The following is a 17,085-nucleotide window of genomic DNA, read 5'->3' as shown; positions in this document are numbered from 1 at the left end:
TTTTGGTTAGATTAGACAAAAAATCTTGAAAATGTAGCATAATAATTCTTATATATTTTTCTTACATACAAAGACAAATATAAAAATCTGAGTTCACGAAATTTTTTAATTTGTTTAAATTTTTTAATGTCCACTACATGAATGGTGATAGTAAAAAAATTTCGAATTCAACAATTTTCCTTTGTCTAAATGGCTAAAAGATAATAGGGCAAAATAAAATATTTAAATTTGATTCAATTTTATGCATTATTTACTACAAAAACTCATTGGCATTTTAAAAAATGTGTTTTATTTAACTATAAAACAGTCCAAACGCTTATATTAAGGTTTATTTACACTTAGCATTAGTGAAAAATCATAATTATTCTGTCTATCCTGATGAAGTTGATACCACAAAATGTTTAGCTAAAACTACAGATAGATAAATATAATTTTCAAAGATAATATTATATTGTATATTTTATACATTATACAGTTTGATAATCTAAACATAATACATGCATTATTTTAGTAAGATTTTTTGTTTGTAATACTTATTTTTTTAAAAACTCAATGAAAATATTAAAATTACATTATAAATAAAAATGTAAATATATAATTTCTTTGGTTTATAGAAACCATTAAATTTTAAAATCATAAATATAGTGTCTTATTGAGTTATACACTTATCATACTTATAACAAAACGTGAGTCGATATACGCATTTCTTAATTTTGTTAAGTTTATTTATATAATAAAAACATATTTATAATTTTAACAATATATCAGAGACGTATCCAGAAATTTGGCGCCCGGGTGCTAACGTTTTTCCGCCGCCCCCCTAACAAAAATTATTTAATTTTTTCCACCTACTGAACACATCAGACCTTACCTTCCAGTAACCACCAGTATGCCGTATAACAGCCTTTACGTTATCGTTATCTTTTCAAGTGTTTTCTAACTTATTTGTTACACTTTTGTTTTTAATGTAATCACTTTTTGTGTTCTTCGGTGGAACCAGTTCCCATTATTTAATCAAAAATTTCCATCAAACAATTTTTAGTTGTTAGAAAAAAAAAAAGCACTTAAAAGCATAACAAACAATCCGACCGCACGAGTTTCACAATATCATGTTTGTGTATGCGAATGAATGAGAATAAACAAAATAAACCTGAAATAAAAGTGACGAATGATTATTATTGTAGCCGGAGTTCTAAAAGGTTATTCTACATTTAATGCGTTTGAGCAAGTGATCTATAGTATAGATTCTATACAATTGAAGTATAATATTCGAAAAGTAAATTCAAAGATTTCATACTAAAAAAAAAAAAAATATTTTTATTTTAATTTTTTAAATTTTTTTTTTTTAATGGTGCTTATATTCATTATTGACTATTTTAGGCGATGTGGATCTCACGTTTATTATAATTATTTAAAACAACTTCATTGTCAACTTGTAATGAAAATAAATATTGAGAAAAAGACTCGTGACATTTTAATAATAATAATTTCTTAATGATTTTTTCTTTTAGTTATGGATTATTCACGTTAATAATTTTCCTGTTTACATATTTTTTTTTCTGATTGAAAATACATTGCAAAATGCTTTGCTTTTAATTATTTGAAAATAGGTACTCTCAAATTTATGCATATATTATACAGTTGTTTTATTACCAATAAGATCATATACAATTGTGGTACCCAAATCACAGATTAGAAAGTATTTTATGTAACCGGTTACAAATCGTTAAAACAAAACAAAATATTTAAAAAAAAAAATTAAATTTTAAATTTTTAATAATAAAACTAAATATTCTTATATATACATATATAATTTATTGACCAATTTTCGATAAAAATTCGTCAATCATCATTATGATAACGCTTTTTTCTGCCGGACATATTCAAATAGAAATTTTACGATTCAATGTCGATATGACCCGTGCACTTTAAATATCGTACTGGTCAAACTAATGTCTACCTACAATGTACTCCTCAGTCTGTAATCTTTTCAACAGCTGATAAAAAATATGAAAACAAGTTCAATATGTGCCTACATGTATATTGTAAAGCTACTATGTGAAACAAAATTATATTATTTGATTGAGATTATTCGTACTTTCATGTTTGGTGGCCCACTCGAAGACAATTAGGTACCAAAATGACCCGCCAAAGATAAACATGTTTGGGCATACTTATATGTTAATTTCTTCTTTGCTCGGTGAACCATTGTATTTGTGTGTACGCTCATTGTACACGTTAAACAAAAGGTTTTTCTTTTCTATACCAGATTTAATACGTTACAACAACTATCGGATTGTACCTCCGTTGTAAGTTCTTTGTACTTGAATGTAATTTAATTGAAATGTCTTGAGTGTCAATTTATATTTCTCTAAAAAAAATGAAATGAAAATAAAAAAAATATACATTTATTATACATTTATATTTAATCACCTTATTAAGCTTTTTGTAGCAATAGCTTATTCTTTTTACAAATTCAAACACATTTAAACTTCCATTTAAGTATTTGGATATATTTTCTTCAACTAAGGTTTTATGTTTTTTATATTTATGGTTTTTAATTTAATTTAATTTTTTAACGATATACATTTATATATATATATATATATATATATATGTATGATTAAAATTAAATAATTTTTAAAATTTTATGAAAACAAAAATATTTGATTGATTTGAGTGTAAATTTTCCAAATTCTGAGTGAAACACCTCACCACAGGCATTTGTTGTTATTTCGCTTGATTTGGTACACGAAGCCAATAATCGATCGACGCAACTGGTAATAAAAAAATTCATAAACATTTAAAAAAAATACTTAATAAATTTTGTGTTTAGTATTGTTTTTTAATGATATAACTAATATAGTATTAGTTTTATAAATTATATCCAGGTGTGGATTTACATTTTTTACGGTTACAGACACTAAAAATATGCCTCCTCAATTATTAAACATAATAGAACCTTAATGAATTTAAATTGTTGACAAATTTTTCTAGCTTTTAATTATTTAGCCTACTTTATAAAAATATTAGTGGATGTTTACCAAATTTTAATGAAAACGTACAATGATAATTTTTATGAATCATCTATTATTTGGATAATTAGGTAGTAAACATTATATAATATTGTGTAAATATAAAATAAGAATATTTTTTTTTTTATATATACGAAAGATGTATTAAAATAAAGCACTTCAAAATTTGTTGCTCTAGGCAGCTGCCTACTCTACCTACTTGGAAATTCACCTTTGATTAAATCAATACATCGTTTTTCGATATCGCGATATGATTTCGATATAAATTAACCAAAATCGGAAATTGAAAATATATTGTTGTGCAACACTACAGTAAATATACACATATTATACGGATTTTTATATATATTTCACAAAATCAGTAAAACCATGTTGTTCACGCCAAAATCGTGGTGGTTGCGTAATAATACTTGCCAATTCCTATAATTATTTTTATTTTATAAATACAGCAACATAGTTACCATATTTTTTACATTATTTTTAGTTACCTTTTTTTGTTCCTTCCGTAATTTTAAGCACACACAATAAACATACATGTATACACACTCCTACACACAATATCATAATATAGCTATTAGTGAGCTACTAGTATTTGCGAGGCGAACCCGAACACTACTAGTTGAGCTATCACACCACTATACACAAAAACAATTGGCTGGTTGGTAGTGTGCGACACGCACAAGTCGGTGTCCGGGAGTGCGGCATAGTATTTGTTGCACCCGGCCCAAACACATGTGCTTTATTTTACAAGAGCATAACGCATTAAAATTTTTTTTCTATTTTTCAACAGAGCGTTGATCAATAAATACGATTATGTTTTTATATATTAAAATGTATTTCATAGAATAGAAACGTATATAAAGTAAAAACAAAGATGATTTTTTTTTTTTGATCCTCCTACCGTTATCGTCAAAATGTGGGTGAATAGTGTACTAGAAATATATGTTACGACTTAACTTAACTTGATAATGAGAGTTTTACCTTAAAGCTTTTCAAATGCAATAAAAGTGTCTTACGATTTTTAACGATGTGTTTTTAACAATGACGACGTATATTCCATTAAAATCACTACCCTACACTATAGTTTTTCAAATATTGATGTGATAACACTGTGAATATTATGAAGGATATTGTAGCGAAAATAATTGATAAAAATGTAGGAATAATTCATTCTTGCAAATGCATATAATAGCGAGATAGTAAAGAGTAAAATTAATGATTACATGTTTTGTAATATTAAATAATTACGAAACTCTAACATGTGTCATGTTCGTGTCCAACGTTTCTGACAGTCGTTTAGTAATATAAACGATTTCGTCTTCGTTCCATCGTAATCAGCTGCAGCATATTATTATAAATAATGGTCCACATAGGTGTACATATCAATCGTCGTTCTTCTTAACCGGTTGAAATCGATTGTCCGACTTGAAAGCATTATAATATTTATGAGTCATAGTATTAACAAATTACTACAAAATTTATTAGGTTATTAACAGAAGTTGGTGGTACAGTGTTGGGTTACCGTAACTCTTTCAGTATACGTCTACGCATACATGGTATTTTATCCATAATTTTATTTATAATTAACAGTTTACGTTGTTCGTTACGCAAATAACTTAATTATACGTTTTGCGCCGTGTTCGTAGACTTGTGAAATATTCGAATAACAATAATAGTAATAATACACGTAGATGCATATGTATATTAATGATAATACAAGAAAGAAGATATCCTTGGATCATTTAGTAGGGCCACCGCAGACCCAGAACTATGGATAGAAAAGAGGGGATTCAAACCTGGGCGTAAACTTGTTTTTGGGCGTATAGGTACAATGCGTTAGACAAATATCCATTGGCAATAGGAACGCCAAGAAAATAATATATTTTTGATTATAAATATTCTGTACTTCTGTATTTACTTATATTGTAAAACAGAGACATGTCAACAAAGTTGGATTATATCAGTGTACATGATGTATGGAATAGTGTTACATAATTCGGGCCGAATATAGGTCGTTCGAGCTCTAGTTGTATTATTTTCATTTGATTTTCGTACGCAGCGATTGATCTTTGATATTCCGAGCGAAGGTTCGAGTACACCTGGTCTTTAAGGGCATTCTTCGAGTATTTTATTTCAGAATAATTAAAATTCGAGTTGTTCTCGTTTGTTTTCATAAAATCGAATTTTATGTTTCAATTTTTACACTCCGGTTTGTTATGTTTTACAATTTTTATTTTCATTTATAACATCACTTGCATCATCATTGTAATGTATTAAATGAATACATTTTTAAGATTGTAATTATTTGTACAGAATAATTGAAATTTTAGTCATATTCGAGTAATAATTGGTGTTTTATTTGATTGAATGTTGTTTGAAAAATACCATAGGTGTTTAGAAAGATAATTCAAAAGAAATATCCAATAAATTAAATACGAAAATAATATTATTTTTGTAGATTGAAAAAATAGTTAAATTACATGTTTCAAAGATGGAAAAATGACAAAATCATTTGCACTAAAATTAATATTAAATATATATAAAACATTTAATAATCAATAAAATATATTATATATAAAAATAAATATAATTTTAGTAAATTGCTTGATTTTTTTTATCCAATTTTTATCATATATTCTAAATGATTTATTTCACTATCTTGGTATTTCTTCTATTGTACAACTATGTCTTTAATAGAGATATCTATAATTTTTTGTTAGAAGGAGAGTTCACAGATAAATGTTTCGCTATGTAATTTTAATAATACATCAATTACTAATTGTAAATTGATCTTCAGATTATTTTATGTACAGAAGAAAAGTCAAGCCAAAAAAAGTAATTTGGCTCTTATACTTTTAATCTAAACAGACAAAATTAATACTTAAGCTGTTTTTTTATCATTCTGTCATTTTAATTATTTTTTTTTATCATTATTATTTATATTTTATGTGTTAAGTTAAAATCTGTATCACTGGGCTTCATGGGCCCGTTTTATTTACAACAATTTTAATATTATTATTATTAACAATAAGGTTTACAATAAGACATTCTCGGAGGTACCAAGTTGATTTCTTTGATTTAGGGTTGTGATCAAGTCTTTTCGCAGACCGATCATGCGTGTTTATTTACTCTAAGCGTACTGATTTTATTTTTAAAGGTCTGCGGTTTTTTCTAAAACTCTTAATTTGCAGCGTTCCTAGAAGAATAGAACCAAATTTTAAGTATAAAATCGGTAAACCATATGTTGGGTGATACAGTTAATTATTTAACAGTCAAATTTTTTACACAAAGATCCTTAAGTTTTTTCGATCCAATAAATATGATGTTATTGATTCGATAAATTGTAAGTCCGACTTCAGGTGGATAAACGATAAAAATAATGGTATAACTTTATCGGCTTGATACTGGCTAATAATATTTTTATCCACAGTTATAATCTTACCTAATACACCGAGAATCCGATAGTTTGTCCGTCGACGATCGTCATAAAGGTCTTGTTAAAAACATTAAAAGCCATATGAAATCAGAATAAAAAAATAGGAAAACCCTGAATATAATAATAATAAAAAAAAAAAAAAACTATTATTATCTAATGGATTATATTCATATTGGTGTCATTGAAATCGTGTGAGCGTGACATAAGTTCGCCATCTCCACACCACTACGGTGCACAGATGTGCCGCGTAGGTACCGCTGTCCGGATGTGCCACGTCACAGGTCCATTCTTGATCGTCGTCGTAGGGTAGAGGACCGTACAATGGGCAATCGGGTCATTTGTACCGGTATCAAGCGGTTTCGGCGTAAAAGATTTTAGGGACACGTTTTCGTTTCTCAGAAGTAATTCAGTAACGAGCAGGGTATTTCTAAGAGCGATTGGTATTATTCTTCTCGAGTATCGTCACAGTAGTTCATATACTCTGTTATTTATTCAAAATAAAAATAAATGTTTTCAATGATTTATATTAATATATTTATTTATATTTGAATTAAAATGGTATTTTGAAAAAATGAATGATTAAATCTAATTACGCCACGTTTTATTAAATAACTATAACATTCAATATATATTTTTAACATTTCTATAAAATACACTTTTTATTACAGTGGTCATAATTCCTTCGTACCTAATAACATAATGATAATAATTGCGCACAATTTCTACCAAACTATAGCATAACTCGATAAACCTGGTAAAAATATTTTAATATTTTAAACGTAATACAAATATGAGTTCGTCTACATTAAAATCATCCCTGAATAATCTAAACATTAATGTACTTAGTAAAATTTATACGTGGAAGTAATGTTACTCGAAATATTTTTGTATATCAATTTCGTAACAAAGCTTATAAATGTGCGTTGAAATGAACAAAAGGACAATTTAAACTAATTTTTATAAATAACATTAACTAAAATATATTATAAATGATTATCGCAAAATGTATTCAACATATTATTATTTAATATGGTTAAATTTTATTTGTACAACTAAAGGGTGCCACTTCAAACATTGTTTTCTAAAACTTGACCTTATCGTAATATGTTTATGTATAATTATAATTATACAAATATTACTATAACCTAATAAGGAAAAAGTTTGCATTTATCGATTCACAAATTTAGAATACTTCACAACACGATAATTTTTTTTTTTTTTTTTTATAAAAAAAAAATTATTTTTTAAAGCTTTCGATAATATGTAAAACACAATCATATTTAAAATTAACACAGTTATGAATTTAGCAGACACTTTGTACACATATGATTATAAGTACCAACAATAGTTTTATTGGGTAGAATAATTACGTCGGTATTGGTAAAATAATATTATTTTTTTTAAACAGGTTTTTAAAAAATATAGGAATTTTCAAAACTCAATAACAGCTTAAGCTTAAAAACATTACAATGTCGTTGGATATTTTCCATATAGGATCGGTTACAGGACATACAGTGGTGATTACTACAAAATATGACAAATAACGCGCAATATGTTTCAACGAAACGTGGTAATTTAAATTTAAGTGTTACTGATTATATTTTTATGGCACCCTTCAAACGGATATTATTATCCGACAACACGTTCAAATATATCCTCACTAATTAATCATTGTAATAATCATATAGCGCGTAACCGTCTACAGTGGTATTTAATTGTGAATCAATGGTAATAACCGTTGTCTGCGTGTTCTTCGTTGTCAATAATCGGTTTCCGATCATCATCGGTTTTCATCCTTTTCCTGGACTTGTTTATCGCGCCCCACGGTGTCTTCCCTGCTTCAGAGGACGAGAGCAACACCGAGTAAGATGTCACATCGTTCTCTTTGCTGTGGTGGATCCCGTATAGGAAATAAATCAAAAGACCTGAAGGGATGTCCAGAATATAAGTATACGAATTTTTTTTATTTAACCGTAACTGACGACTAAAATTCTGTTCCGTAAGACAAGGGTCGTCAACTTACCAAGAACCATCCATATCAAAAACCGTATCCAAGTGAGTAGATTGAGATTCGCCATCAGCACGATGTTGCATATGATGCTTAGCGATGGTATTATAGGCACGTGGGGCACCATAAACGGTAGTTCGGTTGAATTCTGTTCATGGGCTTCGATTACGAATATACCTGAAACGATAATAGTACAACGCACGTATATATTACTCATGTATTGTTACGGACTGTCAAGACAAATACGAGTGTACGTCATGATCGTTTACATAATAATAAAATACGTGTGGCTTTGTGCCGGAAAGCATGAATATGTACAATTTTATTATCAGCGAACAAGATCGGTATTCAACGGTATGGAAACTGGTTATTTTCTTTTGCTGAACAAAATACTTTTAATGGAAGTTCAGTTGAAAATATCGAAAAAAAGAATAATAAACATGTACGACAAACGTGGTAGCCCAAATATGATTTAAAAGAAAAAGGCATTATACATAGGTAAGTACTTACAGTTTATTGAACTATTAGATGTTAAACATTTAAATAAATAATCGATAACCATAATCCGGTATGGTTTTTAATGTATGCGTCACCGTAATATAGATTCTACTGCACATTTTCATTTATTCATACTTACATATAAGTAGATCGCTGACTAAAATCGATAATACGATAACGTCCATCCAATTTACATGTTGTATGTTAAACCAGAATTGAATGTAAACACACAAGACGATTGTAGAACACGTAAACCAAGCAATACTTATACAAACTACGTTCCCGGGTTCAAAATCTCCTAGGAAAGGTTCTAGGAATTTATAAGATGGCTTCAGGCGTCCACCCATGTCCATTTCAAAAGACTAAAAATCAATAGTTATAGCCAATTGAAACGTTAATGATTAATCCAAACACAATTTACAATATAATGTTCTTACGTCTGCTTGTGAATTGGGAATTTCTAAGAGACTGCTCGAATCACGTACTAAGCCACGGTTGGTTGGGCGGTATCTTAATATGACCACTGAAGCACTTACAATGGTGTAGGCTAATAATGTACCGATTGACATGAATTCCACCAATTTTTCCAAATCGAAGAACAAAGCTATCAACGCGCACATGAAAGCAGATATAGCCAAATTGATCATTGGTACCTGTAAAATATTATAGTTATTATGTATTCATAGTTTAACATAAATTAGTCATTATGTATATCAATAAAAATAATTTAATTAAAAATATAATTAGTTACTTCTCAATTTTTCTCAGTAACATATTTTCTTAAATTTGTTTTGTTTTATGAACAGTAAAAATACATCTCAGCAATCTGTTATTGTTGTTTCAACAATCTAAGCTGTATTAAATATTTTATTCCTATACCGGCTATTAAGCTCATTAAGAAGCTATTAAGAAAATTTGTTCACTATTCAAAGATAGTTATTGATTTAGGATCCTTGTAGTATCTTATTGATTATTAAAATGTTTAAATAAATTTAAATACTATAATATTTTATATAATTATGACTTAAATAAATTTTTATTATTTATGTTACTTCATAAGTTTGTTTTAACGTACAATTTTAGATAGATAATTATTTAATTAAAACATTTTTCTTTTTATAAGAATAGTAATTAATAAAGATTGAAATGCAAACTATTTGAATGTACTTGAAAATATTCAATTATATTAAAGCTAAAATTTACTTTAAAAATACTGATGAATAAATATTTTCAAAATTATGTTGGTTTGATATGGCAAGCTAAACTTTGAAACGAAAATACAAAATATAAACACTTCCTTATACAATTTTAACATTTTTCCAATTTTAAGTATTATTAATACTAGTACAAAAATTTAATTTCTATTTTTGATCTATTGAAATGCTAATTCATGAATATTTTGATGTAAATCTACAAAATCTAAAAAATTAGTTTTATAAAAAAAATAGTTGGTTCGTAATTACGCAGGATTATATTTTATTAGTATCAGTTGAATAATTGTATTTTGTAAAACTGGATAGAATGGATTATGGTTAATCCATTTTCATATGTAAAGCCATAAAACATTTATTTTTTTCAAATTTGAATTTTGCAAATTCTTTAATATAATCTTACTTCTTAAATTAGTGTTGATACACACATAAAAAACAAAATAATTCATTATTTACATTGTTTGAAATCTGAAATTAAATTTTGTTTAAAAATACTATATTTTTGTATTTTTTATTTATTCGTAAATTAGTCTTTTAAAAATAGACAATAGTTTTCATAGAGTCCATGTGAAAATCGCAAAAGTAAAAATCACGAAATGTTTTAACAACGAAAACATTAATAGCGAAAAGAAAGAAATTATTTTCGTTAGTGGTTATACCTTTATAATATAATAATACTAGATAATCAATAATGTAATTTTGTAATATTATTTCTTGGATCACGTAATAAAGATAAGTCATGGTTAAACCTAACTGCTGTCAAGCTTTATATATGTATATATTGTGATCATAGTATTATGTGATGATGTATTTTATATATTTACATAAGTTTAGAAAAAATATCAATTTTAATTTTATTTTATATAGTATTTTGATTTTAACGTTATTTTAATGTTAATTATTTCTTATTATATTATAAAGATATATTCAGGTATATTTCTTACTTTTCGCTATTAATGTTTTCGCTGTTAAAATATTTCGCGATTTTTATTTTCGCGATTTTTACTTTCGCGATATTTTTTTTGCGATTTTACCTGGTACCCGTTTTCATAGAATATTATTATTGTGGTTTTTTTTATTGTTTTGAGTAACAAGGATTTAAAATATGTATCAAATTATTTTAAACGAATTATGAAAAAAAAAATACAATAAAATATTATTATTTATATATTTATGTACTTGAGTTTTTTTGTTGACTTTTGCTAAGAATTTGAAAACCAATCCATCATCTGCCATCGCATAAATGCATCTGGGTAACGAATAGAGTGATCCAAAGAGAGTAGTAGTCATTCCACACAGTGCTCCGACCGATACCAAATATTTAATCCAATGTAGCTCTAACCCAGCGAATGCCGCTGGAAATGCTGCATCGGGTTTGATAGACCAATACGGAACCAAAAACGTTAAAGCTCCACTTACTAATACATAGCCTATAAACAAAAACAACATCAGTGAGTACCGTCATTCGTGTAAAACTCCCACGAGTATTTATCGATCGTAATACCTTCCATAATAATAATATAATTTATTTGATTTTTATTTAATTTAATTTTTTGTTGAAAAAAAAATTATAATTTTTGATCCAAACATCTGTATTGACATTGGAGACATTGCAATATTATTATATTTTTGTACAACAATGCATGCGCATGAATAGGTTAGGTATACGTTGTATCGTATAGATTATTGCGTTTCAAAGATACATGAAAAAAAATCGTGAAATATACGGTATAATTGGTGCGGGCGGAGAATAAAGCGAGTAGAGGAGTTGTTCGAAATCACTAGCCACCAATCACAGACGTCGGCCACGGCCACTACAGGTCGAAAACATTTTGTGTTTATGTTTGAAGCCGGCACGATTTTTCAAAAATGAAACTAAACTGAGCTGAACGATGAGCGATTTAGTCTACGTTTGAGTGGCGATTCAAGTGTAAAAATATTTTTTCAACTCAAATCAGCCCAATGACAACTTACTACAACTTTCATATCCAACTATCGGAATAACAAATTATGAAAAAAAAAAAGTTAATATTATTATTTGATTTTAAAAAGTATAATATTATAAATTAATGTATAAATTTTTCAGAAAAAAAATAATAATTTGATGATCGTTTCGGACATGTAATTAAATAATTCATAAGAAATTTTGTAAAAAAATACGAATACGGGAAAATCAATACGCATTCTTGCCGCAACAAAAAACTTATAAATTCGATTCGGTTTACATAAATTTACAAACGAAAAAAACCAATCACGTTTCGAGGAAAAATGATATTAAAAACCAGTCCGGTCTAACCGGAGGTTAGGTCTTAGTTACGCTCGTACACAGTATCAACTATTAAATCGAAAACGTGTCCAACATGCGAGGAAGCTGGGGACGGGGCGAGATATCTTCTCGTTGATTTTTTTGAAAAATATTTAAATGTTTTTTTGCTTTAATTTTCGTTGTATTAAATTGTCGAATAACAGTTGATATTACATTAACTTTGGATTATTAAGCAGTTTTTAACAATTAAATTATCAATGTGCCTAAAGCGTGCATTATATATTTCGCATAAGGGTGGGTATTATTGTACAAAATACGATTCTACTCTCGGAGTCCGTTGCTTGTCGCTTTGAGGACGTATTTATATGTTAAATTGTCGCTCCAAATGGCTTAAGGCTTAATAGTGATGAATATAGATTACAATTGAATTTAAAAGTCATCGACGACAAAAATCACCAATCTTCAATATATTACATACATAATATGTAATATTATATTGATATATTATATCAACTCTCGCACGAGTGAATATGCGCCATCAGTAAGATATTTGTAGAACCGCCGACGGCTTCGTCGAATGTCGACAACATTAATAATTTCTTTTGGAGACATAATCAAGGGCGTAGCAAGGTAGGGCAGGGAGACTAACTCTAGACTGTGGTAAACGCATGAGTTACCCCCCCCCCACCCTTCCCCTCATTTTCCAAATGGCGCCACTATCTATTCGAAAGTCGAACGGACCGTCGCGTGCGCGTCACTACGGCGGTAGGGACGAAAACGGACCTGTGCATACGACGCTCATGGCGATGATCGTAGCCACTGGTATCGAGTAGGCCGGGTCCTTCGCCTCCTCGCCCGACGTGGCGATGCTGTCGAAACCGACGTACGCGTAGAAACAGGTGGCAGCGCCCGCGATGACGCCCGTCGTGCCGAACGGCATGAATCCACCGTCGCTGGACCAGTTGTCGCTGTTCCCGTAGTAGTAGCCGGCGACCACGATTACGGTCATCACGCCCAGGTTGACTAGCGTCAGGAAGCTGTTCATGTAGGACGAGGTCTTCACGCCTACGCCTGCTCAAGAACACGATAAACATTAGCAATTACAACAGGTGCACAATATATATATATATATAAGTGTGTGTGTCATGGGCGTTCTCACGGGGGTGATATGGGGGATGGATCCTTCCTTCCATGGCCTTATTTTTTAATTTTTTTTTTTTTAGGTAAGATTAGTTTGAAAGAGATTTGTAAAAATATTACAAACATAGTAAATCTACATTTTTTTTTTAATATTTTGGGTAAAAAAAAAAACTCTAATAGATTAAAATTGACACCAATTATTGAATGTATTTTACTTTGTGGAAGGCGAGAAATTGCTCTTCGTGGGCACAGAGACTTTGGTTCAATACATTTTGAAGGTTAATATCTTAAATCTAGAATGTTTGACTATATTTGTGTATTAGTATTTTTAATTACTATTTTTTTTTCTATTTAAGAGAATTTGGTGATTATAATAAAAAAAATGATATAGATCTTAAAGAATATGTAGAATTAGCTCAATATAACATTTCAACACTTGAAAATTTAATGGAAATTATTGATAAAGAATTTAAATTAATGTTTAAAGAAGCCAAGGAAAATATATTATTAAATTAAAATTAAATAACATTAATTTTAATTTTTAAATTCAATTAGAAAATGGCTGTAAATTTGGACATCAACATTTCTGTAAAAAGATTAAACAAACTTCAGCAGAACCGTCTTATTACATTTTTTGGTGTTACGAGTCTTGAACACTACTATAAAATTACTATAGCAATATCTTGTATTGATTTTTTTATAAGTAATATAAAAGAAAGATTTCTTACTTATAAGAATATATTGGATGGTCAGTTTCAACCAATTTTAAATACTATTTTTGTATAAAAATATATTATATATTAAATATGTTTTTTAGGTTTCCAGTGCTTATTTTCTGATAAAATTAAATATATTTAATTTGAAGAACTTGTAAAATTGTATCTGGACTCAAACATTCAAATATTCATTGCTGAATTAAGGATATGACAGTTAAAATTGAAAGCAAATAATAAAAATCCTAAGGCAGCCATAGATACTTTACGTTTACATAGACAATATATTTTTCTGAACATTTACAAATTATTAAAAATATTATGTACCATACCAGTATCTACATCTACTACCGAGAGATCATTTTCATGTATGAAACGATTAAAAGATTATTTAATAAGCTCAATGACTGGAGTAAGGAATACATATATTATTAATATTATAACTTTATATTTTTCATAATTTGATGTCATTCATAGAATCGTTTTAAAGGCTTATCATTGTTGGCCGTCCGCAGAGAGGTTTCAATTGATGCCGAAGGAGTTCTCGATATCATGGCTCAAAAATCAAGAAAACTTGATTTAAAAAAAAACTTGAACTATTTTGTAAATTTAATATTTTCACTAAATATATAATATTTTTTAATTTTCATTTAACGTATGTTGTTTTTATACAAAAAATGGAGTGTGGAAGATTGTCTCATCTTTTAATAAATATTCATATCGCCTCCCCTCCCCAATAAAAAATCCTGGTGACGTCTCTGGTATGTGTGTCTGTTGGTGCGCACTGTATATTATTACATGATCTGCAGGGCTTGAGACTTTGTATGTAAACTGTTAAAATATAATATGAACGTACTCGCAAAAATACCTATGATGTATCTTCCCCTTGAATGCTTTGCGATTCTAAAACGGTCACGTTTTAAAAATAACGCAGAAAAAAAATATTTCTAGTAAAATAAACAATTAAGCATTTGTACCAAAAATATAACTAAAATTAAAATTAATTTTTAAAATCAATTTTTAGCATCTTTGGATATTTTTAATACATAATTTTCTCGTTAAAAACAATAACAACAAGTACTATGAACTTAACGTTACATTTTTTAATTAAAAAAAAATTGTTGAGCAAAATTTAATAAATTAATTATTATAGTTTCCGTGCGAGCCTCAAAACAAGATTAAAATCTCTGCGAATACAAGTATGTTTAGTATTTTAAGCGTTAAATATTAAAAATTTACGCAAAATAAAATTACAAGCCTAACGGTCACTATATGAATTTGTCCATTGAATAAGTTGGTGGTTTTCAAATATATTGTACGTTAAAGACGGACGGAGTATGCAAATACACGTAATTCGAGTTCCAAAACTCTTTGATATGGCAGATCGGCCGGGTAACCGGCTCACTAATAAGTACTGTAATGCAGCACATACGACGTACCCAAGATGCATGCATGCAGTAAGCACACGAAAAAGGCGAACACGTCTGGGTATTTTCCAAGGAGTGTCTCATGAAGTTCACCCAATACGGATACGGTGGTGTTTCTTATGACGTTGTCGAACATCGAGTCGAAAAATCCGCTCCATGCCCTGGCTACGGACGCTGCTCCTGTACAAAAAAAAAGAAAAAAATTTAGTACATTATTTTTAAGACAGCATACGGTTTTCATTCGTTCTAATATATGTAAATAGGCGAACATTTAGTGACATTTCTGTAGGGTGGGAGGGGCAAACAATTAAATACCAAAATTAAGTTTTCAGTATAATCGAATGCATTTGATAACAAAAGTATTCGTTGTACGAAAAAACTAATCACAAATCAACGCTTTTCTTTAAACCGTTGATCAATTGATTGTTTTTCATCTAATTACTTTCTGTTTCTTAGTTAACGGCTACATTATATTGTGTATGGTGTACAAAAACTAAAATGTAATGTTAATATAATATCACTTTAAAATTGATGCTCAACTTGTTCTATTAATGTTTGTGTTATTTTGTCATCCATACAACTCCGTAATGTACGAGAAACGTATTCACGTACAATATTTCATTTAACCAGCATTCGACAATCGTCACAATGTGGTACGGCAATAGTAGATGTGAGAAAACTCATCAAAATGTATATGTCCTAATTTGTTGAATATTTTAAACTAGATGTTTCGGTAGCTTAAATTTCGATAACAACGTACTTATAACACAATTATCAATAATAAAAATGTAGTTATCGTTAACAACAATAAGTAATATATTGCTTTGTTAAATTATAATATTTTAGAACAAATCGATCATTAGTTTTATCGGTGAAATCATTTCGAACCGTGCTACAAAGGAATTTCGAAACAATTTATGTGATATGAAAACTAAATTTTAATATTTACTGTGAACTATTATAGTACTTTACTATGTTATATTACATTACCGTTATTTTCGGTAAAACTTTAATTGATTATCACACGATTAGTACAAAATATTATTATTTTATTTTCCATTTATCACACAGGTGGCGTAATTTAACAACTGTCAACTATTGATTTATTAAAAACATTGAGTGTTCTGCATAACTTATACATTTACTATCATGTATAAACCTCAAAACCTGCAAAATAATATCTATTACGCAAGAGGTGTAACATATAACTTGCAATTAATGTTATTTTATTAAAATTATGCATTAAGCCTTCTTCGTAAAAAGTACATTTAAACGAATATGCATAATAATATATATAAATATATAAATGCAGTGGCGTAGCCAGGATTTTTAAATGGGGGGGGGGGGGGGG

General features: G+C 28.6%; 1 protein-coding gene across 1 annotated transcript in view; it reads right to left on the bottom strand.

Annotated features, from left to right (window-relative positions):
• Positions 1–7,800: 7,800 nt before the first annotated feature.
• Positions 7,801–17,085, bottom strand: part of LOC112693149 (cationic amino acid transporter 4) — a 44,213-nt gene continuing 34,928 nt past the window's right edge. The window contains exons 4-10 of the mRNA XM_025568085.1: positions 15,747–15,914; positions 13,238–13,525; positions 11,368–11,618; positions 9,415–9,630; positions 9,117–9,339; positions 8,495–8,656; positions 7,801–8,396 (exon numbers count right to left, since the gene is read on the bottom strand). Of these exons, the coding sequence (XP_025423870.1) occupies positions 8,194–8,396; positions 8,495–8,656; positions 9,117–9,339; positions 9,415–9,630; positions 11,368–11,618; positions 13,238–13,525; positions 15,747–15,914 (1,511 nt within the window). The 3' untranslated portion in view covers positions 7,801–8,193. The remainder of the gene's footprint in view (positions 8,397–8,494; positions 8,657–9,116; positions 9,340–9,414; positions 9,631–11,367; positions 11,619–13,237; positions 13,526–15,746; positions 15,915–17,085) is intronic.

Source organism: Sipha flava, unplaced genomic scaffold (genome assembly GCF_003268045.1).
Source record: "Sipha flava isolate LNK unplaced genomic scaffold, YSA_version1 81_pilon_pilon, whole genome shotgun sequence".
Taxonomy (NCBI): domain Eukaryota; kingdom Metazoa; phylum Arthropoda; class Insecta; order Hemiptera; family Aphididae; genus Sipha; species Sipha flava.
The sequence above is the reverse complement of the archived record's forward strand: the minus strand, read 5'-3'. Positions and strand labels throughout refer to the sequence as shown.